Below are 23,137 nucleotides of genomic sequence, written 5' to 3' on the forward strand. Positions count from 1 at the left end.
CATATATAAAATGACTTCTTTTTTTTTTTTTTATGTTTATACTCCTATCAAGATCTCGACGATTCTATATATTCAGTTCCGCTTTATCGATAATAGGTACATAACTTTTTCATAATTTGGATATAATTGTTCAAAACGAGATAATTCAAAATAAAATTGAGAAAGTAGTCATAATTTAGAATATATTTAACTATTTTTTTAGGAGGAAATATATTTTAAGTATTTACCTGCATGAAATGTTGTCAAATAAAACCATCTATATCCAACTCTCATTTATCCTATAATAGAAGCTTCTATTTTGTTTCCCAATGAATTCTAAACGCACTTACAATTATTAATTATATATTTATATACTATGACGATTTCTCCAAACAAACCCAAGCTTATTGAATTGCCAAATGCATGTCTCTCTCGCTATGGAAGCTTTAATTCGATTTTTAATTGTGTTTTTCATTTGTTTTTCTTGTAGTTCACAAATCACACTCGTCTACTCTAAAGACTTTTTGGCCATGCTGCTTACCAAAATAACTACAAAAGCAAAAGTTTTTTTTTTAATCAAATGGGTTCCAAATTGTTTATTTATTTATTTATGAAAGGATATTTAAACAGTGTAGAGATCTCAGTCTATCAGTCTATATATAAACAGTTAGATTTAATTAATAATTTTTTATATATTTTAAAATTACAATTTACACCACGACTTTTAAAATCTTATATTATCAATTTATATGAATTTTTTTTAAAATTGGAGTTGAAAGTGAACGTTTTTTTACCAATTAACCTTGATTTTGTCGCCTCCTTATATATATATATATATCAATTGAACCAATTCCTATATATATATATATATATATATATATATATATATATATATTTGTTTCCTTATGTATATTTGTTTCTTACTTTTTTTCTTTTTTCTTTAGCAGAAAATGGCCTAAAATTAAATTAGAAGAGCCTTATTTAATACCGTCGACGGTGAAAACAAAACAAAGAAAAAAGAATAGAATATTTTCTTCTAGATGTATCGGTGCGTAAACATGCATGTAAATTTAATTTGACCAAAAAATAGACCAACAATTATTTTATTTGCCACCTAAAACGATGCCCATAATATAATATATTAACGTAAATTGAAAGCTACACACAAAATTTTCAATCTTCATATCTTTGAATAATGTATTCAATTCTTTCCATCTTCCTCCAAATTAAACTTCTCTTCATATATATCCCCTTTATACAAACATCAAACTTATATTTCTGCAAAACCCATAGAATCAACAAAAAAAAAAAAACCTAATTTTACTCAAAAAAGCAAAAAAATGGATTCCAATTCCAAAACTTTGAAAATCCTAATGTTTCCATTCATAGCTCACGGACACATCACCCCCTTTCTCGAACTGGCGAAGAAGCTTTCTTCCAGAAACTTCCACATCTACTTCTGCTCCACTTCAGTCAACCTCGACTTCATCAAAGACACCCTCACCGGAGATTCCTCGTACAGAATCGAACCGGTCGAGCTGCATCTCCCTTCTCTCCCTCAGCTCCCGCCGAAATTCCACACCACCAAGAACATCCCGCCCCATCTCCGGCCGCTGCTGATGCAGGCCTTTCAGCAATCGAGCTCGAGCTTCTCGACTTTGCTGTCGAAGTTGAGCCCTAATTTGCTGATATACGATGTTCTGCAGCCGTGGGCGGCGAAGCTCGCGGCGGCGGAGGGCATCCCGGCGGTCCTTTTCTTCACCGGCGGCGCGGCGGCGGGATCGCTCCTGCATCACTGGCACTCGCGCGGCGGGAGTTTTGAGGATTTCCCCTTCGAGGAATTGAGTTTGCGAGAGCACGAGAAGAGGGGATTGGTTGCGAGTAAGAGATTTGTGAAGGTTGAAGATGAAGAATTAGGGTTTTTATTTGGGGTTTTTGAGCTGTCGAGGGATGTCGTGTTGATCAAGAGCTGCAGAGGGGTTGAAGGGAAGTATATGGATTATCTCTCTACGTTGTGTGAGAGAAAGCTCGTTGCTACCGGTCCTTTGATCACGCGCGGCGGCGACGGCGGCGGAGAGATAATGGAGTGGCTGAGCATGAGGGAGAGGGGCTCGACTTTGTACATCTCTTTTGGGAGTGAGAATTTCATGAGCGAGAAGGAGATGGTGGAGATCGCGAAAGGGTTGGAGATGGTTGAGGTGGGATTCATTTGGGTTGCGAGGCCGCCGGGAGGGGCGGCGGCGGCGGCGGTGCCGGAGGGTTTTGCGGAGCGGGTGAAGGGGAGGGGGATGGTGGTGGAGAGATGGGCGCCGCAGGCGGCGATCTTGGTGTTAGAACCGGGTACACGATCGAGATATTACAAAATAAATATTTTGAGATAATACAACTCAAAATAATTGAAAATATTACAAAAGAAATAATTTGAGAAATTACAACTCAAATAAATATATACAACTGAAATACACTGTATAAATAAATTATACGTTTAAACAAATCAAGTCGAGTCGAGATGAATCTCTTCCCGCAAGAAGATTATCGCCCCGGTAGTGCTCTTCGGTTTGGCGTATCTTCCCCAAAGGTAAAACGACTTCGTCTCGTCGGATGTAGCACCACAATCCGGCGAGCTCCGGCGAACTGAATAGGATCAAGAACTGAGCTAGAGGTTGAGGTGGAATGCAGAATTTGATGTGAGTTGTGAGTTCTCAGAGTCGTTAGTTCTGAGTTGTGAGTTCTAAGTTGTGAGTTATGAGTTCACAACACACCCGTATTTATAGGTGTTAAACCTAGTGTGAACGGCCGGTGTGAACGGCCGGTGTGAACGGAACGTCAGTCAATTCCGGCGGGTGCGGTAGGTGGCCGCAATCGTTGAACGCGGTAGGTGGCCGCAATCGTTGAACTCGGTAGGTGGCCGCAATCGTTGAACTCGGTAGGTGGCCGCAATCGTTGAACGCAGAAGTTGAAACTGATTTTCCCTCTTCAACATCCAAACTTTGACATACAAAATCTCACTCACCGGAAATCGGTTTTGAGACTTCAAGTATATCACGTTGATCTACTCGAGATGTAGATTAACATACAATCATTATTTTAATTAAATAATAAATATTTAATTAAATAATAATTTCCAGATATGGCATTAAAACCATATTTCCAACAATCCCCCACATGAGTGAGAAAACAGTATGCGAAAGTATGCAAACACTTAGCTCAGTCCTCTTAAGATACAACATTGCATTTGGAAAGGTAGCTTGTGGCTTTGAACCTGCCATAGTCAATATTATCGAGTATACCGGCGGCCTAGTGGATTGTGTTCCTTGAACTAGTCCTCCTCGGTGTATACTTAGTCAACAATATTGACACAATATTGCTTCAATCCTTATTCGTTCTCACGTTTGTGTCCATTACAGGCCTTGGAACACCTCTTTGGATTCATAAGTGTTTCAATCGAAGCGGCCCCACTTCACACTTACATAGGTGACTCTTAACTCAAGTATCCTGCTATACTTGTCCTCTTCGAGGAGTTCTAGAGTCATTAAAAGTCAAAGACTTAACCTCACCACGTGCAGGTTTCCGAACACTCACTGTTCTACAAGGAATAGGCAATTCGAGTGTTCAACACACGGATTTTCATAACTTAGTTGTCCCATTGAACCAAGTTCTTGGGATCCTCCAGTCATCATGGTTGGGTTGCCACTATGATTATCCTTAATTTGTGGACTTCAAACCCATTCCCCCTAACAGTTTATACATCTGATCTCGATGGATACTTTTTGTCAAAGGATCCGCTATGTTATCAATTGATCTTATATAATCAATTGAGATAACTCCACTAGTGATCAAATGTCTCACGGTATTATGACGTCGACGAATATGTCTCGACTTACCGTTATACAAATGGTTTTGTGCTCGTCCGATAGCAGCTTGACTATCACAATGAATTATCACGGACGACACAGGTTTCGACCAACATGGAATATCCTCGAGGAAATTTCTAAGCCACTCGGCTTCTTCACCAGCTTTATCCAAAGCTATGAATTCTGATTCCATGGTCGATCTAGCAATACATGTTTGCTTCTTGGATTTCCATGACACAGCACCACCCCCCACAGTGAATACATAACCGCTCGTTGAAAACGAGTCTTTGGCATCAGATATCCAATTTGCATCACAGTACCCTTCAAGTACAGAGGGTTCCCTAGTATAATGAATCGCATAGTTTTGAGTATATTTCAAATATCTCAAAACCCTTTCAAGAGCTTTCCAATGTTCATTACTAGGGTTAGCTGTAAAGCTGCCTAACTTGTTGACCGAGCATGCTATATCGGGACGAGTGCAATTTGTTAGATACAACAAGCTCCCAATAATCTTCGCATATTCTATCGCGTCAACAGGTTCTCCCTTGTGTACACTCAAATGCACACTAGGTTCCCATGGTGTCTTAGCTATTGGCTTGTCAAAAGCGTTGAATTTCTTTAACACTTTCTCAACGTAGTGAGATTGTGTTATAGTAATACCATCAGGTCTTCTTAGAATTTTAATTCCAAGGATAACATCAGCTAAGCCCATATCTTTCATGCTAAAATTTTTACTTAGCATGCCTTTGGTTTCTTGAATCACTCGGGAATTACTTCCCATGATGAGCATGTCATCTACATAAAGACAAACAATAACATATCCGTTATTAGAATTCTTAATGTAGACACATTTATCGCACTCATTGATTCTGAATCCATTTGACAACATTACACTGTCAAATTTTAAATGCCATTGAAGCGGTGCTTGCTTCAACCCATATAAAGACCTTTGAAGTTTGCATACTTTGTGCTCTTGCCCAGGTACTACAAACCCTTCAGGTTGCTTCATATATATTTCATCTTCCAACTCGCCATACAAGAACGCAGTTTTCACATCCATTTGGTGAATCTCGAGATTGTGCAAGGCAGCAATAGCGAGAAGCATCCGAATAGATGTTAGTCTGGTCACAGGTGAATAGGTATCGAAGAAATCGTACCCTTCTTTCTGCCTGAAACCTTGAACGACAAGTCGGGCTTTGTACTTATCTATAGTACCATCAGATTTGTACTTCTTCTTTAGGATCCATTTCCATCCTAAAGCTTTACTTCCAGGTGGTAGATCCACTAACACCCAAGTATGATTCTGCATAATGGAATCAAACTCAATATCGATGGCTTCTTTCCAGAGAGCTGCATCTGAGCCAGACATAGCTTCTTTAATCGTCACCGGTTCGCCATCTAGCATCAAGACAACATAATCCGGTCCATAGACATTAGCTTTTCTAACTCGTTCCCCACGTCTCGGTTCTACATCCATAGGTTTTGACCTTGGTCTTTTCCTATTAGGTGGTACATGATTAGAACCCGTGGCATCATCTACTTGAGTAGAATTACTAGCTACTTCCATAGGTTTAGAACCTGTAGCATCATCATCAACTCCATCATTAGAGTTCGATGTACCTTTATCCTTGTTAGGATAGATATTTTCAAAGAATATAGCATTCCTTGATTCTATCGTTGTCCCAACATGTATATCAGGTATCTCCGATCTGTGCACTATAAAACGATAGGCACTGCTATTAAGTGCATGACCAATGAAGATACAATCCACCGTTTTAGGTCCTATTGTAACTTGCTTTGGTAAAGGCACTTCTACCTTGGCTAAACACCCCCACACTTTGAGGTATTTATACGAAGGTTTCCTTCCTTTCCATAGCTCATAGGGAGTTACATCTTTCCCTTTGAGTGGAATCTTGTTCAAGATATAGTTGGCCGTTAAGACAGCTTCCCCCCACATGTTCTGGGGTAATCCTGAACTAATCAACAAGGCATTCATCATCTCCTTAAGAGTTCGATTCTTGCGTTCAGCAACGCCGTTAGATTGTGGTGAATAAGGAGCCGTCGTTTGATGGATTATACCACTTTCGTTGCATAATTCAGCAAACGGAGCTACATATTCTCCACCTCTATCACTTCGAACCATCTTAATTCGACATCCAAGTTGATTCTCGGCTTCATTTTTGAAGTTTCTAAAAGCTTCAATAGCCTCATCTTTACTTTTCAATAAGTAAAGGTAACAATACTTTGTGCAATCGTCTATAAAGGTGATAAAGTACTTCTTGCCACCTCTAGTTTGCACGAACTTTAAATCACAAACATCGGTGTGAATAAGTTCCAAAGGTTGAGTGCTTCTTTTTACCGATTTAAACGGTAACTTAGCCATTTTGGCTTCAACACAAACTTCACATTTTTCTTGTGAGTTGTATTCATCAACTTTTAGTAAATTCATTTTTACTAATCTCTTTATAGCATTTAGATTAACATGTCCAAGTCTACAATGCCATAAATCAGAACACTCAATCAAGTAAGCAGAAGAAGTTGATGCATCTTTATTGATCTTAGCCTTGGCAGGCTTACAAGCTCTTACTCCAAGTTTGAAAAGTCCTTCGGAGGCATAGCCTTTCCCTAGGAACTTTCCCCACTTGCGTATTACAACATAGTCAGATTTGAAAAACAATTCAAAATCCTTATTCGTAAGCCTAAAGCCCGAAATTAAATTCTTTCGGACAGTTGGAACGTGTAATACGTCTTTTAATGTGATCTCCACGCCCGACGTGAGTTGAAGAATCACATCTCCCATGCCAAGGACTTGGGATGTCCGCTCGCTAGCCTCCATTATCGTTTTTGTTTTCCACTTCCTTGTAGTTGTGGAACAACTCACGATTTATGCATATATGGACGGTAGCGCCGGTATCCACGAACCAAGAGTTCGGGTTGTCCACATGATTCACTTCGGAGATCATGGCAGCAAAGTCATCGTGGTTCCAATCGTCGAAGTCCTTCTCGACGTTGTTCACGTTGCTCTTTGCATTCTTCCGCTTTGGCTTGCGGCAATCCTTAGCCATGTGACCTTGTTTGTCACAATTAAAACACACACCATCAAACTTTGATGGTTGATGTCCGCCTTGCTTCCCTTTACCCTTATTATTAGGGTTAGGGCGACCACGTTTGTTGTAGGGACCGCCTTTCTCGGTGAGATTGGCCTTTGCCTCCATCGGAGCTTTTCCCTTTTGATCACGACTTCTCACGTGATCCTCCATTTGAAGCTTGGATAACAATATCGGCACGGACATTTCCGAGCGCTCATGCTTCAAAAGGTTTTGAAATTTCCTCCAACTAGGAGGTAATTTCTCTATGATGATTGCAACGAGCAATGCATCCGCCAAGGGCATCCCTTCGGCTTGAACCTCATGTGAAAGATTTTGGAACTCTTCCACTTGGTCCATCAATGGTCGGGAGTCGACCATTTTATATTCCAACCATTTGGCAACGACATACTTGGTAGTATTCGCTTTGTCCACTTGATACTTTAGATCAAGGGCCTCCCACAATTGTTTCGCGGTTTCATGAACCTTGAAAACACGATAGAGCCGTTCGTCCAGAGACATGAGAACGGTGTTACGGCACAAGTAGTCGCCGCGGCACCAGTTCAAATATCCGGCACGAATTTCTTGGCTTGTCTTCCCTTCCCCTTCACTCGGGGTTGGAGGTTTATCCTCCATTAAGAATCCGGCAAACCCCACGGTTGTGAGGTAGAATAGCATCTTCTCTTGCCAATATTTGAAGTTCTTGCCTGAGAACGTTGATGGTTTCTCGGCAAGACCAATAGTTCTAGATGTTGACGATGATGCCCCCGTTGATGCAAACGAGGAAAAAATTGACGACGTGGTTGAACCGATGGTTGCAGAGGTGGTGGAGCCGTCCATATTGACGTCGGTGTGAGCCATTTCTCGAACGTGTATCAACGGCAGAGAAATAATCTTCTTGCGATTGTTAGAACCGGGTACACGATCGAGATATTACAAAATAAATATTTTGAGATAATACAACTCAAAATAATTGAAAATATTACAAAAGAAATAATTTGAGAAATTACAACTCAAATAAATATATACAACTGAAATACACTGTATAAATAAATTATACGTTTAAACAAATCAAGTCGAGTCGAGATGAATCTCTTCCCGCAAGAAGATTATCGCCCCGGTAGTGCTCTTCGGTTTGGCGTATCTTCCCCAAAGGTAAAACGACTTCGTCTCGTCGGATGTAGCACCACAATCCGGCGAGCTCCGGCGAACTGAATAGGATCAAGAACTGAGCTAGAGGTTGAGGTGGAATGCAGAATTTGATGTGAGTTGTGAGTTCTCAGAGTCGTTAGTTCTGAGTTGTGAGTTCTAAGTTGTGAGTTATGAGTTCACAACACACCCGTATTTATAGGTGTTAAACCTAGTGTGAACGGCCGGTGTGAACGGCCGGTGTGAACGGAACGTCAGTCAATTCCGGCGGGTGCGGTAGGTGGCCGCAATCGTTGAACGCGGTAGGTGGCCGCAATCGTTGAACTCGGTAGGTGGCCGCAATCGTTGAACTCGGTAGGTGGCCGCAATCGTTGAACGCAGAAGTTGAAACTGATTTTCCCTCTTCAACATCCAAACTTTGACATACAAAATCTCACTCACCGGAAATCGGTTTTGAGACTTCAAGTATATCACGTTGATCTACTCGAGATGTAGATTAACATACAATCATTATTTTAATTAAATAATAAATATTTAATTAAATAATAATTTCCAGATATGGCATTAAAACCATATTTCCAACACTTGGCGCATCCGAGCGTGGGGGGTTTCATGAGCCACTGCGGGTGGAGCTCGATCACGGAGAGCTTGTATTTCGGGGTTCCGGTGGTGGCGCTGCCGTTGAAGATTGATCAGCCGGGGAATGCGAGGCTGGTGGTGGCGGCCGGGGCCGGGGTGGAGGTGGAGAGGGACGAGGAGGGCGGGTTTGGCGGGGAGGCGGTGGCGAGGGCCGTGCGGGCCGCGGTGGTGGAGGGCGGCGAAGGGATGAGGCGGAGGGCGGCGGAGCTGGGGGAGAGGATGAGGGTGGAGGAAGATGGAGGCGTTGAGGAAGTGGTGGAGGAGTTGTCAAGAATTTGCATGAAGAAATGAGGGTTTTGTTGGTGGAGTGATAATTAATTTGCATGGAGAAATAAGGGTTTTGTTGTCGGGTGATTTAATTTGTAGAGTGATTTGAGTGTATGAGAAATAGTAAAATTTATTCGAATATTAATTATCGATTAGCTAGGTTATTATTGGTTAATTATCGAATTTATATGAATAAATAATATAATTTTCGTCGTTGTATTGTACGTAGTTTAGTTGGTGGAACGAAGAAAAGGATAACAATTACAAAAAAGTAAATTAAATTTCACTCATTTGTGGCCATAATCTTGATTCAAGTAACATTTGATATTTAATTACTACTAGTACGCATCACACCAACATTAAAATTAAATGATATTTTAAATAATTAAATAAAATATAGTACATATTAAACATAATTTTAATATGAGTGCAAACATGAATCTAAAAAAATTGAAATTATCCACGACACAATCTCGATTAAAAAAAACATGAATTTAAAAATATTTGAATTTTTAATTTTTGAAATACCAATTAATTAATTTTAATTAATAATGTGTATAAATATATACTCCATCCGTCCCAAACGAAATGTCCTGTTTTCCTTTTTGGGCTGTCCCAAACGAAATGTCATGTTTCCTTTTTTGGCAATACACTCTCTCTCTATACTTAATATTTAAATAATTTCCACCAACCCATTTTATCTACTTTATACACATTTCTTAATCTCCGTGCCGAAAAGAAATAGGACATTTCGTTTGGGACGGAGGGAGTACATCATAAAATATCAAAAGCAATTATAAATGATAATGGGTATCATTATGCATCAAAATTTGTATTTGTGTTATTTTATCAATATTTTTTTATTAATGGATAAGTAAAAAAATATGGGGTTGAACATGAGATATAATTAATGCGAGAATAATTTTTGCGAAGAAAACGTAAACCTAAAGAGATCAAGTAGTCAAAAATCAACCACTATATATTACTACCTCCACTTCGCCGGTCGGTAAAAGCACACTCGAGGTGACACATTTTTTTTAAATATTATTTATTTATTTAGTAAATAGAAAAAGAGTCTCATAAATTTAAAAAGATAAAAATAATTAATAAAAAAAAGTCTATGAATTAAAAAATAATGGATTCATAAATAATGAAATTAAGATATATTTTATGAAAGAATGAAAATAACATATTACTAGAACTTATTGGATTGAGGGAGTACCTTAATTTATTGCAACAATTATTATCCAAATTTGCAGTCAAAAGTTGCTGGCCTTCCACATGAGGAAGAGATACGTTCAACTATGGACTACCTATCACTATTCTTAGATTTTATTTAATTTAATCAGAATCGATCACCTATCCACTGGGCAAGCATAACGTGCCTACCATTGATGTGGCAATTTTAATTAGGAAAGATAACTAATAAATCTTACTATAATTAAAATTATCTTACTATAATTACAATTGTCATATCATGGTGGGCACGTTGCCCACGGTGGGTAGGTGATCGGTTATGTTAATTTAACAATTAATAATTTCATTAGTGCATGCACAAACGTTTGTGGTGTTGCCGACTTCTGCGGATGAGGAAAATTCCAAGAAGTGTGACATACTGCATCTCCTTCTCTAGGTAGTATTAAAATGGGAAACACAAGAAATTTAAATAAAACTTTCATCACTTAGTAGTCTTTCTTTGTTATTGTCATTAGGGGAACTTTACCTATTTGTCTTGTTATGTGAAATCACTCCCTATTAAGTGAGAGAGAGAGAGAGAGTTGAAGCAATGATGGATGCAAAGCAAAGTGATTTGAGAGTTTTGATGTTCCCATGGTTGGCTCATGGCCATGTTTTCCCCTTTCTTGAACTAGCCAAAGGCCTAGCCAAGAAACACTTCCACATTTACTTTTGCTCCACTCCCATCAACCTCGACTCCGTCAAAAATCACTTGAACAACAACAACAATAACAACAACAACAACGACGACGCTGATGATCATCATGCCTCGATCGAGCTGGTCGAGCTCCACCTCCCATCCTTGCCCGAGCTCCCACCACACTACCACACGACCAAGAACACCCCACCCGACCTCATCCCCACCCTCATGGAGGCCTTCCAAGAGTCGGGCCCCGCCTTCTCCGACATCATCGGGAGGCTCGAGCCCGACCTGCTTATCTACGACGTGATGCAGCCGTGGGCCGCGAAGGCCGCTGCATCACGGGGCGTCCCGCCCGTCTACTTTTCGACGTCGGGCGCCACGACGTTTGCATTGGCCCACCACTTGTACACGCACAAGAATTGGGACAGCTTCCCCCACGAAGCCATACGGCTTAAAGATTATGAGAAGAGGGGGATGGGAGCTGCGGCTAACACCATTCGAATCAAGGATGCAGGGGAAGGCTTTGTCTTTGGGGTCTTCCACCTATCAAACGACGTCGTTTTGATGAAGACGTGCCGGGGTTTGGAGGGGAAGTATGTGGATTATCTCTCTAACTTATGTGAGAGAAAGATTGTGACCACTGGTCCATTGATCACATTTGCTGACAATCAAGAAACTGGTGGCTCGGAGATCATGGAGTGGCTGAGTGAGAGAGAGGAAAGCTCAACTCTCTATATTTCATTTGGGAGTGAGAATTATCTAACAAAGGAGCAAATGAGGGAGATAGCGAAAGGGTTGGAGCTAAGTGGTGTTAACTTCATTTGGGTTGCTAGGGAGCCTGCTGGGAGTGAGGTTTCATTGGAAGATGCAGTGCCTGAAGGCTTTCTGGAGAGGGCGGAGCCGAGGGGGCTCGTCGTCCGAGGGTGGGCCCCGCAGGCGGCGATTCTGGCGCATCCGAGCGTGGGCGGCTTCATGAGCCACTGCGGGTGGAGCTCGATCACGGAGAGTTTGTACTTTGGGGTGCCGGTGGTGGCGCTGCCCCTGAAGCTCGATCAGCCGATGAATGCTCGGCTGGTGGTGGAGGCCGGCGTCGGCGTGGACGTGGCCAGGGACGAGGAGGGAGAGCTCGACGGGGGCAGAGTGGCGGAGGCCGTGAAGGAGGTGCTTATGGGGGAGAGTGGGGAGAGATTGAGGAGTAGAGCAAGAGAGATGAGTGGGAAGATGAAAATGGAGGGAGATGAAGCCTTTGATGAAATTGCAGAAGAGCTGATCAAAATCTGTAATAGAAAATGATCACGAAATTCACTTGCATTTTTGTTTCTCTTTTGAATTTATTTGGAAAAATGGGAAAGCACTATTTGATATGTAAAACTAGACAACAACAAAAACAGGATGAATAAAAGAGAGAGCTTCTTCAATATTTATTGGTTGTGTAGATGATAATTTAAGTAAAGAAGCATCCAGTGTTTAACATTAACTACAGATCTTACATGAGAAAGGCAAGTATACAAATTGCCCCTTAAATTAATCTGATAAATATCAAATTCTTCCACCAAAAAGCCCCAAGACAAAAAAAGAGGGGGGAGAGCAAGATCACCCTCACATTATTATTCATCCCAAATTGGTATGGTTCCTCCTAATAATGGAATGACAAAGAGGTGTGAGTACAACAAAATCCGGTGGAGAACGAGGGCATCACGTATTTCTCCGGGAAACGAGTTCCCGAAAAAAGCAGCACGAATAGACACAGCATGCTCCAAAATTTTGAGCAGTGACAAGAATTACCTAGAGGGGAGGCCAGTTGGGTGGTTATCCAAAATCGGACCGTCTGTTTTATGGGAGTTGCTCGAAAAGTATTAATGGGATGGGATATATGCAGTTTCATTCAACTCGAGATTTTAACCTCGCCTTCTGGATTAGAGCTGCTACCGCCGGTTGAAGAGGCAGTGCCCTGCCCAGAATGCTGAATGCCAAACTCAGGAATCGGCCCACTTCTAGAGAATGTTGAGCCAATGGAAGCGCTTGAGCTGTTCGTGGATGACAAATTTGCTGAGAAGGCGTCTTTGCTGAAACCCGAGAGAAGTTCAGGCCTCAAGTCCAAGGAAGATGATGACGATGGAGCCAAGGTCGCGTTAGTAGATCCCACAGGGTAAGGAGCTACTGGCATATCAGTCAGAGAAGATGCAGATGTACTGTAACTCAGAGCTCTCATTGGGTGATCAAATTTGCATGAGGGCCCGAATTTGCATACTCCGTTTTGAGCGTAGTGGGAGCAAAGCGGTGCGCCCTAAGAACAAAACAAACATGTTTTGAGAAAGATAATGTACGATGACACAACAGAATATAGTATTACCAATATGAGACATGAAGTGAATAGTATGAGCATATATTACTATAAATATGATCCATTCTGAGAGGCGAAAAGGATTGAACGACTTACAGGGCGCATCGGAAGGCCCATTGGATTCAGTATAACAATTGATTTTTGTGTACTCCACTCTGGTGGATGATGATATTTACACGACGCGCCGAATTTACAATCCCCAGTCCTCAAATAATACTGGCATTCCGGTTGACCAGGTCTGTCAGGAAAGCCATGTTCCTTTTGGCTGCTGCTTGAGGGGCCAGCTAAAGAAGTACCCCGAAAAATGTCCACCCATGTATGTAGTCGACGACGGAGGTAATTGTGTTAACCCATAAACTGGGCCTGCACCAACGGTAGGTTGAGTAGTTTGCAGGGCGCCATGACTAACTTGTGCCTATATCATTTATATCTAAAATTTAGTAAAAGACCATGACATATACAAGAAAGGTTGAGTGCTCTAACTCTGTGCCTATGACAGATAGATGATCTATCTATTATACTAAAAGAAAGTTGTCTTCTAAAATTTTCCCACAAAAAAACAAACATCCCATGCTTTATGGGACAAATATATTTTTTATTAGTCATATATGCCTAAATCCTAATCAATGAATGTTATTGTTCCACAATTCCTATGCATTCACTTTATCAATATGTATGAGTCCCTAAAACTACTCACCAAAGCATGCAATTTCACATATATAATTAAAAAAAATATGTAGCTCATCTTTCAAATATAACTTTTATTAATGATACAATTTAAAATTTAATAGATATGTAAAATTAATGATATAACTCAAAATTTTCAAAATAATATACACCTCCAAAATATAAAAAGAAATCACATGTGTATATATAAAGAATACATGTACATCATTCCAAATAACACAACATAAATGTAAAATGATATTTCTCAACTGTAGTTCTACTTTAAAATTTGTATATAATGAAATTTATTTTTTTAATACCACATTTATTTTTTCTAATCATCTCACGATTTTCAATAATTCTGATAAGATTTGTAATTAATTTTTATAAAATTTAAATTATACATGTACATAAATACAAATAATAAACATGGAGTAACATATTTAAATTATTTTTAAATTTAAAATTTAAAAAAATAACATGCAATATGCAATTCCGCACACTGCGCGGGGGCACAACTACTTTATATCTAAAATTTAGTAAAAGACAATGACACATCTACCAAATCTGCAAGAAAGAAGAAAAGGCTTCAAAGGGACCTACCGAATATGGATTCCAGCCAGGAACTGGAACAACGCCGGGGGCGAGGAGCATAGGACCATAACTTCCAGGAACATATGAACCCGGAAGCATTGTTGGCCTAGAAACCGGCCAGTTTCCATGAAGGATCCCATATTGTTGAGAAGATTGAACTGAAGGAGACTGCACAGTTGGATAAAGTGTAGGTGTAGGCATGGCTGCTGGACCAGCCAAAGGCCCGGGGCCAGCGCCAGGAGCGGGCATCTGTATCCCAGCTGGCTGTGGGTGATGAAATTTACATGTTACACCAAACTTGCATTGCCCAGTTTTGATGTAATACGAGCATTCCTTTTCTCCCTGCAATGAAGAACACCCTATGAGACAACTGAGTGATTTGAGAATAACATCCAAGTGAAAATATAGAAAGAATATACTGAAAAGTGTAACAAGCATTGAAGTTATTGAACAAGGACCTGTCGCAATGGATAACCATAAAAATTGAGTGTGATTGGAGATGAAGATCCAGCTCCATGCTTTGGGTGGTGATATTTGCAAGAGGCACCAAATTTACACATTCCCGTCCGCATGTAGTACTACAAATTTAGCACCAAAACATGATCTCAATAGATAGCATAAACTTTATAGATCATGAATTATAGAAATTAGCAATAATTGGTAACAACGAGAGTTCTGATAAACAATTAGATTGACATGTTTTTTGCTTAAAATGGTGAGTGTAAGATTCATCATGGTGTAACTGTCATGAAGATGTAGAGTTTGATGCTTCTATGAGTTAGCATGTCGTGTCAGTATATGAAGTTTTAGAACAGAATCCAGCAAGCACATAATCTGTGGATGATATCAGACAATAAACAGCCGCAACACCATGGAAAACTGCTAAACTAAAAACATTTCAGTGAGAACTAGTAAATAGGTGAATGACTTAAAGAGCGAGATCTAGCAAATGCACTAGTGGCAATTTGAACAAGATTTGATCCTGTACACTAGAGCTCAACATCATTAAACAGACAGATACAGAGAAAATGATATCCATCTGTATCGAGAATTGACTAACAGAACTTTATGTATTCAGTAATCAACAAGTTTTACAAACCACATGAAACATACAAAACAAAACGGACGACCATCAGAAACTTGCCTTTCAAGAAGAACTCGAGTTTATGATTAGGCTGTAGCATTCTAAGAATTAAGTATCTCCACTTTCCATAACATCATGTAATCAATTAGTGTAGTGAGAAAATAACAAACGGCAATTAGATTTTAAGCACATTGTACTATATTTAAGTAGAGAATTTTGCCCTTGTATTAGATATAATTTGAGCTGAGCATAAATTGTGCGTACATTCATCAAGGCAGACCCAAGATAATATGCAATTCTGTACCTGACAGACGGGCTCGCCATGGCGTTCCGGGTACTCACCTCCAGTAGCCCTTAGAGCTCCCATTGCCTATAATCATGTGAAAACAGCGAACTTACTTGATGCATGCTCACAAAGTAATATTATCACCAAACATCATGAACAATTTCCTCTGCCTATTTCATCAGAACCTAATTCAAAACGAGAAAGATTCCACTTGGCCCTAGTTGCTATCAAGTTCACATAAAATCCCTTGATTCCATTCAGTGCGCATGCACCAATTTGATGCAATAATCTAGAATGAATGTGTTTTTCCCCCAACCTAAAGCACTTCACTTTTATCAGAATCATCAAAAATTCCACTAAAACAAGAAAGGCGTGTTTTTGGTCCAGTACCTTTTCATCCATGGTGCTATCACCACGAATTCAGCTCGATGCATGCTTTGTCCAGTTGATGTGATCATCAATCAATTTTTTTCCAAATATTCTGTTTCTATTACATCAACCACTTAACCAATCCACCCCCCCAAAAAAGCGAATAATAAAACGTATATCCTCGATGATACTAGTCTCACATCTAAGAACAAATAAATGAAACAAGCACCACCAAATTCCCCTCTTTAACATCATGATCAAACCAGCCGTGCATCAAAAAGGTTAAAATCCAACTCCAATGCTAAAAGTTTAGGACTTTTACCGCACCACGATCGCGGGGATGATTGAACCGGCACCGATTGCCATAGCCACAGAATCCAGTTCTCAAGTAATAGATACAGTCGGGCTCATCGGGCCTCTCGGGGTAAGATTCGGGCCCCTCGCCGAGGTGCAGTCGCCACATAGGCCCTGCATTAACAAAATCAAACCTCAAATCAATCAGCATTACCCAGCTCAGAGCTAAAGTCAGTAAATTTGACTCAAATTGAAGCGAAATTTAAATGAAATTCACATGTAACTCGCCTTCCAGCTCGGTTTCGCCTCCCTGCCCCGTCCATTCCGCCGCCGGATCCACCGACCTCGGCTCCATTGCCTGCGTCGCGCTATACCTCTCCATGTACACACACACACACACACTCCCTCTCTCTCTCTTACCCTCCCCCTCTCTCTCTCTAAATATATACACGTAGTTGCTTCTGTATAATGATATTTACCGAGGCAATACACCAGTAGTCGTATGCATACGATATATATACTATACACCCAAAAACTAAGCTGTGTGTCTGATTGTGTGAAACGGAGGTGGTTTGATCAAGAGGGGGTTTGGTGGTTTTAGAGAGAGAGTGAGAGAATGAAGAGAGAGAGAATGGTTTATTTTCCCCTTTTTTCAACACAGCAACCTTTTATATACTCCACACCCAATGTGTGTGCTTCTGTGTGTAATTTTTCTCTGCACTTTTAAATCGTTTCTCTTTTTTTAAATGGGTTTTTCTATTTTTTTTATTTCGTCTTTTTCCCTTTTTCTCTTAGGCGCTGTTTGGTTCTTCTTCTTTCTTCCGACATACAAATTCATATTTTCACCTATTTTATCCTTTTTTCGTTCATTATTTTTCAGTTGGTGTTAGTTTTATTAATACGCGCCAAATAGGCGCGCCAGAGACGCTTGGTGTCGGTGGAACAAAATATTATTTAATTTGTTATTTAAAAATGAAGTAGTAAATATATAATTATACATTACGAGGGATACTATGCAAATATGCAATGTGTGTTTTAAATGGAATCAAATGTAATTTTTCAAATCGAGTTCAACTTATACTATGAGCTTATTCACATTTATATATGAACTAGTCAATGAGAATAGGGCTTGAAATTTTAGATTTGATAATATTATTTAAATTATTTTAAAAAAAAATTGGCAAATACGATTATACTATAAGAGAGGTAATATATCATGTGTCGAGATGTCAAAGTGCTCTGAACGAGATAGGAAGACGTAATTTTTTTTTAAATCGAATCAAACTGATGCAATGAGCCTAATCGCATCGATGTGGACTAATTCATGGGACTATGGCTTGTAATTTTAGGTTTTATATTCATATTTAATTTTAAAAAACACACGAGCAAATATAATTATGTTATAAGAGTGTTATTTTAACTGAAACTATGAGCTCATCGACATAGACTAACTAGTTCATGAGACTAGGGCTTAACGTCTAGGCTTGATCGATCTCGTTTAAACTTAGCGTGACAATTTATATTTCAATTGAGCTTTACAAATGCATATAGTCCAACCACACTAACTAACCCTTTTTTTTTTAGGCATGAGACTAACCAGTTGGGTAAAATTGAATTTAACAGTTGGATACGTATTCCCCTAAACCAAAAAAAAAAAGAAAAAAAAAAGTTAGATTCGTATTTTGTCTAAAAATAAAATTTAGTATTAGATATTTTGTCGCATGTCAAACTTTTAATGCATTTAATGTTATGTTTTTTTTCCCCAACTTGAACCAACTTAACGGCGAATATGACTAATTTGGTGATTTAAAATTTTGCTCAACACCATATTTTTGTAGGCTGTATTTAATATGATTAGTTTATTTAAATATATGAATATTACTCCGTAGTCCGTACTACTAAATGCCACTCCATTTAAGTATATATAACTATATTTTTCATTATTTAAGTATATAATATTATTAGTTAGTACTATAAAATATGCTTTTTCTTTATCAACCACACTTTATTTGTTGTATATGTTTGCTCAACTTTAAAATCTCAAACCGATATATATACGTGTATTATATATCGATACTAGTATTTCCAAACTCTACCTTAATAAGATGTCCTTGCAAATTTTAATTTATATTTTAATATCAAACCAAATCAATGTGCCTCACATGAAGTGGATGAATTAATAATCGCAAATTTACAAGTCAATGGATTGAATCCAACAAAGGCATTTCAATTTTCAAGTCTAACCGTCTAGAACATTCAAAATAAATATGATATTATTAATTTGTAACACTATTTAGGGACTAATATTTACTAGTATATCACATGTATTTTATTTTAACCGTGAATAGTAAAATATGTATTGGTGGCAAAATCTTTATAACACGAGAAAATGACATCTTGGCTATACAATTGTCATATATTATTTTGAAATTTAATCATGAATTTTCCTATTTTATGATCAAACCTCTAGAATAATTAATGGGAGTTTTCCGATATGTGAGTTTGCACATGCTTATTTTTAAAATATAAAATGACAACATATAATCAGAATAAATAAATTACTCCCTCCGTCCCACGAAGCATGACACAGTTTCCTTTTTGGTCTGTCCCACGAAGCATGACACGTTTATAAAAATAGCAAAAAAATTACCCTTTATTCACATTTTCACCTTTTCACCTACCACACTTAACACACAAAATACCAATTTCTTAATTTCCGTGCCGAAAAGAAGTGTGTCATGCTTCATGGGACGGAGGGAGTACAAAGCTCTCTTATCAGCCAATAAAAATGAAACACGTCTCCAACGAAGCCCACAAAAAGTCACAAATTCCTCCGTACTTTAGCAGGGCCCCACTAGTATTTATTTTTCGCGCGTGATCAAACATACAGTATTATTTATAAATGGAAAATATATTTTAGATTATATATAGTCAGCAACTTTTTTCGTACACGACGTTATTTTAGTGTTAAATTGATCCATGCAAATATATTCATGGTCAATATTTATTTTTTTCAAATTATTTTAATTTAAAAATTACAATTCATGTGACGGCGCCATTTCTCGTGGATTCATCTAAACTACAAACTAAACTATGTAAATAATAACTAGCTAGATAGTATTCTAAATTACACTTATAATAATTAATTTTAATAATTTAGTGATGAATTTTAAAACATTTTAAGCAATCCGCGAAATGAAATAAATTTCAAAAGGCTAAGATGGCGAACAATTAGTTAAAGACTAGAAAAACATAGCCTGAAAAAAAAAACTCATCTTTTTTATATTACTAATTGATAGGAAAACTAAATCAATGAGTTCGGTATCTGAGTCAAAACATGCTTTCTATATGATAAATTTTATTCATAATTAATATCACGTCATATTTGTGAAGGTTCTTAATACTCATCTAAAAAAATTGATAATCTTAATTTTTGATTACCAAGTCAGAATATATTAAACAAAAATTAGTTTAAAATAATCTTAATTCTGCTGAAGTACGTAATTTTTTATTTTTTTACAAAAAGCTGCGTCAGGATTAAAGTGAGCGTGGGAATTATTTAATTACTTTAAATAAAGTATAATATAATATCAGGTGATTGAACATCATAATGGAGGTTTATTCAGTTGAATTCTGTTGTGCAGGTAAATTACATGAAACCAACGATTCTGATTCGATCAAAATTAACGGCTGAGATTTAGCAGACGTTGGTGTCCAAAACGGTGACGTATGAACAAGGATTGGATGGTTGGTGTTCAGTCCATAAATAAATGCATGTGTTTTGGGGAAAGTTTCAATCAAAATCAGAGCTGAGGGTAAAAAAATAAGTGAATAATTTATACTCCTGTATAAAAATAATACTATTATTTATAAAGTGAGTCTGTGAAGATATTTAATTATTTATATGTCCCAAGTTTACGTGGAGTGTGTTTAATTATAAAGTAATTACGATCATGATAGTTTTTTGAAGGATGAAAAATCACATTCAATATGATTATTGTAGCATGGCACCTATGATTATTAATTTATGGTATTTATAAAAGAAATTAATGATGTGTATTGAACATTTATACGCAGAATACCAACACAATTTGATAATATTAACTGTGAGGAGAAATGAAACAAAGTGGTTGGTTATACACTTAAAACATGTCTATAAGCTAACATTTTTAAAACATAATAATGTATCTATCGCGTCGCACATTTATTATTAATATTTAAGAAGTTTTAAATGATCAATGTATGCTTGGTATTCATCGAATAGACGTAGGATTATAAGTGAGCATAATCGAAACGAAATAAAAAGATAAAATGTACCCCTTCGTCTCAATAAAAGTGACCATCTTTCTCTATTTTGGTTCGTCACACTAAAAGTGACCACTTTCTCAAAATGAAAATGTTTACTTTAATTAAGTCCAATTAATTAATCTAATTAAAATTTCTAACTAAACCTAAACCTGCTTTAAATAAACACACACAACTGCAGCATCCTCTCCCTCTCCTATGCACCCTCCAGTCGACGGCGGCGCGTTGCAGCGCCGCGACCGACGTCTCCTTCCCCTCTCGCATCTCTCTGTCTCCCCCTCTTTTAGGTGGCGACCCTTTAATAGCGAATTAATCGAAAAAATATTTTGTAATTATCAGTCGACTGGGGTAGGCGAAGGAGGAGGATGAGTAAAAGACATTGATTAGTGGGTCATGAAATTTTAAATTTAATTTCTTTTTTTAAGATTCAACACGTCACGTATTTTACTTAATTCACTCCAAAATAGTAAATATTATAAAATTTATAAAAATAACTATTTTGGAGTAGATGATAAAATATCTGTCAAATATAGTAGAGCGTGAATCTTTGTGAGTTTTGTGTGTGATTTGAGGTAAAATTAAAATGATTTGGTTGGGTGGGTGCACCGTATTTTGGCCGCATATGATTGCGCCCCCTCAAACCTGCGTCGGCGCATCATAGATTTTGTTACTATTATTGTTTCTAAAATACCAATGGGTCCCACCTTTAGATATTAATAATACTATTATAGATTAAAAAATAAAATAAAAATCAAATTATATTGTGTAATGAGAGACCTCCTCAATATAAAAAATAAAAAATCATCCTAAATTTCACTACACCAATTTCCCTTTTAAGATACTAGTACTATTTTTTTTTTTATTTTTTATATATAATAATGTAACACTTGTAAATTTTGAGCAAATTGTGGTATGAAAAGTTATGCCATTTTCACATTATTGTTAGATTTAAAATCCATGTGGTATATTGAATCTGACATGATATTATTTTTTAAAATCCATGTGGTATATTGAATCTGACATGATATTATTTTATGACAATATACGTATATTTTTATATCGGATTCACGTTTCATGTGAATTTTTTGAAATTGCAATTTGAGATTTATTTAATTATTACTGAGAAAACTCAAAAGTGATGAGATATTTATATTTATCTCACTTTTATTAGGGTTACCAAACACATTACTATTACTATTACTTTTTTTTTTTCTCATTTGGTCCCTCCACGAAATTGGACCACTCATTATTTATTTTTAGACAAAACACATGATGAAAAAAATGTGAATTTAATTTATTACGTTAAACGAAAGTCGAAATAGGGATTCTAGTGATTATGTTTTGCTGTCGTATGTGCGAACTGTGCATACATGAGTCATGAGTGTTTTGTCTCTTTTGAGAATAACAAATAACAAATAAATTTATTAAGAAAAAAAGAATAATAAATAAATGGATTATCGAACTTTTGGAATTTCTACTATTGAGTTTTTGAACTTTTGTTTGGTGTGACGGTCTTTGGACTTTACATTATGTCACGATTGAATATTTACACGAAAAAAAAGAAAAAAACAATTTGTTGATTCATGTTTTTAAACTTTATTATAGGTTAGTATTAGTGATTTCAGTTTATCAATCTAATTCGGACTTGACATGATTTCACCAATTAATTAATTGCCAATACAATTATTTATATTTGATATAATTTTTTTTATTAGCACATATATATGTGTGTCCTTATATTACAGTTCTATACACATTACTACTTGATAAAATGGAAGTTCGTAAATTAATTGATTTAGGATAATAAATTTAGGTTTACATTCGATTCGAGACCTAAATATTAAATTTACTTATTCAATATGTAAGTGATTGAAATTGTCAATCTATGATTTACAACCATGCAGTTCGATTCTTTTTTTATTTTAAATTATTTCCCAGTAAATTAATTATGTATTCAAATTAATAGATAAAGAAGTAACTTGTTGAAAATCAACAATATATATATAATTAAAATTGAATTACATGATTTTTTTAGTCTTTTTAGATTAATAGTGGCAATCGTTCAGCTTTGGATTAATAATTTCCATCTTTTAGACCCCAAATTTATAACTAGCCTATCTTTGAAATGAAATCCTAAATCATAAAAAAACACATAAGAAAATACTAGCAAATAAAAATTTCCAAATGGGCTTCAAGTTCAAATAAAGCTACTGGGCCATTATTTGAAGAAGTACTAAAGTCCAATAAGAAAAAATCGAGCAATTTTACTGACTAAACTTTGTTCAAATATTTTATTTTATTTTGAGGAAAACAAATAAAAAACTTTTGTTACAGCCTAAATT

The 23,137-nt window shown here is 37.2% G+C and overlaps 3 protein-coding genes across 3 annotated transcripts; 2 read left to right on the plus strand and 1 right to left on the minus strand.

The window, feature by feature from the left end:
• The first annotated feature begins 1,173 nt into the window (after window positions 1-1,173).
• On the plus strand, window positions 1,174-9,198 carry LOC131020973 (UDP-glucosyltransferase 29-like). The gene is made up of 2 exons (XM_057950030.1): window positions 1,174-2,302; window positions 8,653-9,198. Exons 1-2 carry the CDS (start codon window positions 1,320-1,322, stop codon window positions 8,996-8,998), a joined length of 1,329 nt encoding a protein of 442 aa, XP_057806013.1. The 5' UTR covers window positions 1,174-1,319; the 3' UTR covers window positions 8,999-9,198.
• A 1,414-nt stretch (window positions 9,199-10,612) lies between these two features.
• LOC131020975 (UDP-glucosyltransferase 29-like) lies at window positions 10,613-12,277 on the plus strand. The gene has a single exon (XM_057950033.1). The coding sequence runs from the start codon at window positions 10,761-10,763 to the stop codon at window positions 12,144-12,146; it is 1,386 nt and encodes a 461-aa protein (XP_057806016.1). The 5' UTR covers window positions 10,613-10,760; the 3' UTR covers window positions 12,147-12,277.
• On the minus strand, window positions 12,247-17,136 carry LOC131020974 (zinc finger CCCH domain-containing protein 34-like). Its single transcript, XM_057950031.1, is given in 8 exon segments — window positions 12,247-13,140; window positions 13,294-13,491; window positions 13,493-13,612; window positions 14,467-14,799; window positions 14,916-15,035; window positions 15,846-15,911; window positions 16,519-16,664; window positions 16,779-17,136. Coding segments are annotated over 8 exon segments (1,479 nt in total). The 5' UTR covers window positions 16,873-17,136; the 3' UTR covers window positions 12,247-12,738.
• Between the last annotated feature and the right edge of the window lie 6,001 nt (window positions 17,137-23,137).

The sequence above is a fragment of the Salvia miltiorrhiza genome, chromosome 4 (assembly GCF_028751815.1).
Source record: "Salvia miltiorrhiza cultivar Shanhuang (shh) chromosome 4, IMPLAD_Smil_shh, whole genome shotgun sequence".
Taxonomy (NCBI): domain Eukaryota; kingdom Viridiplantae; phylum Streptophyta; class Magnoliopsida; order Lamiales; family Lamiaceae; genus Salvia; species Salvia miltiorrhiza.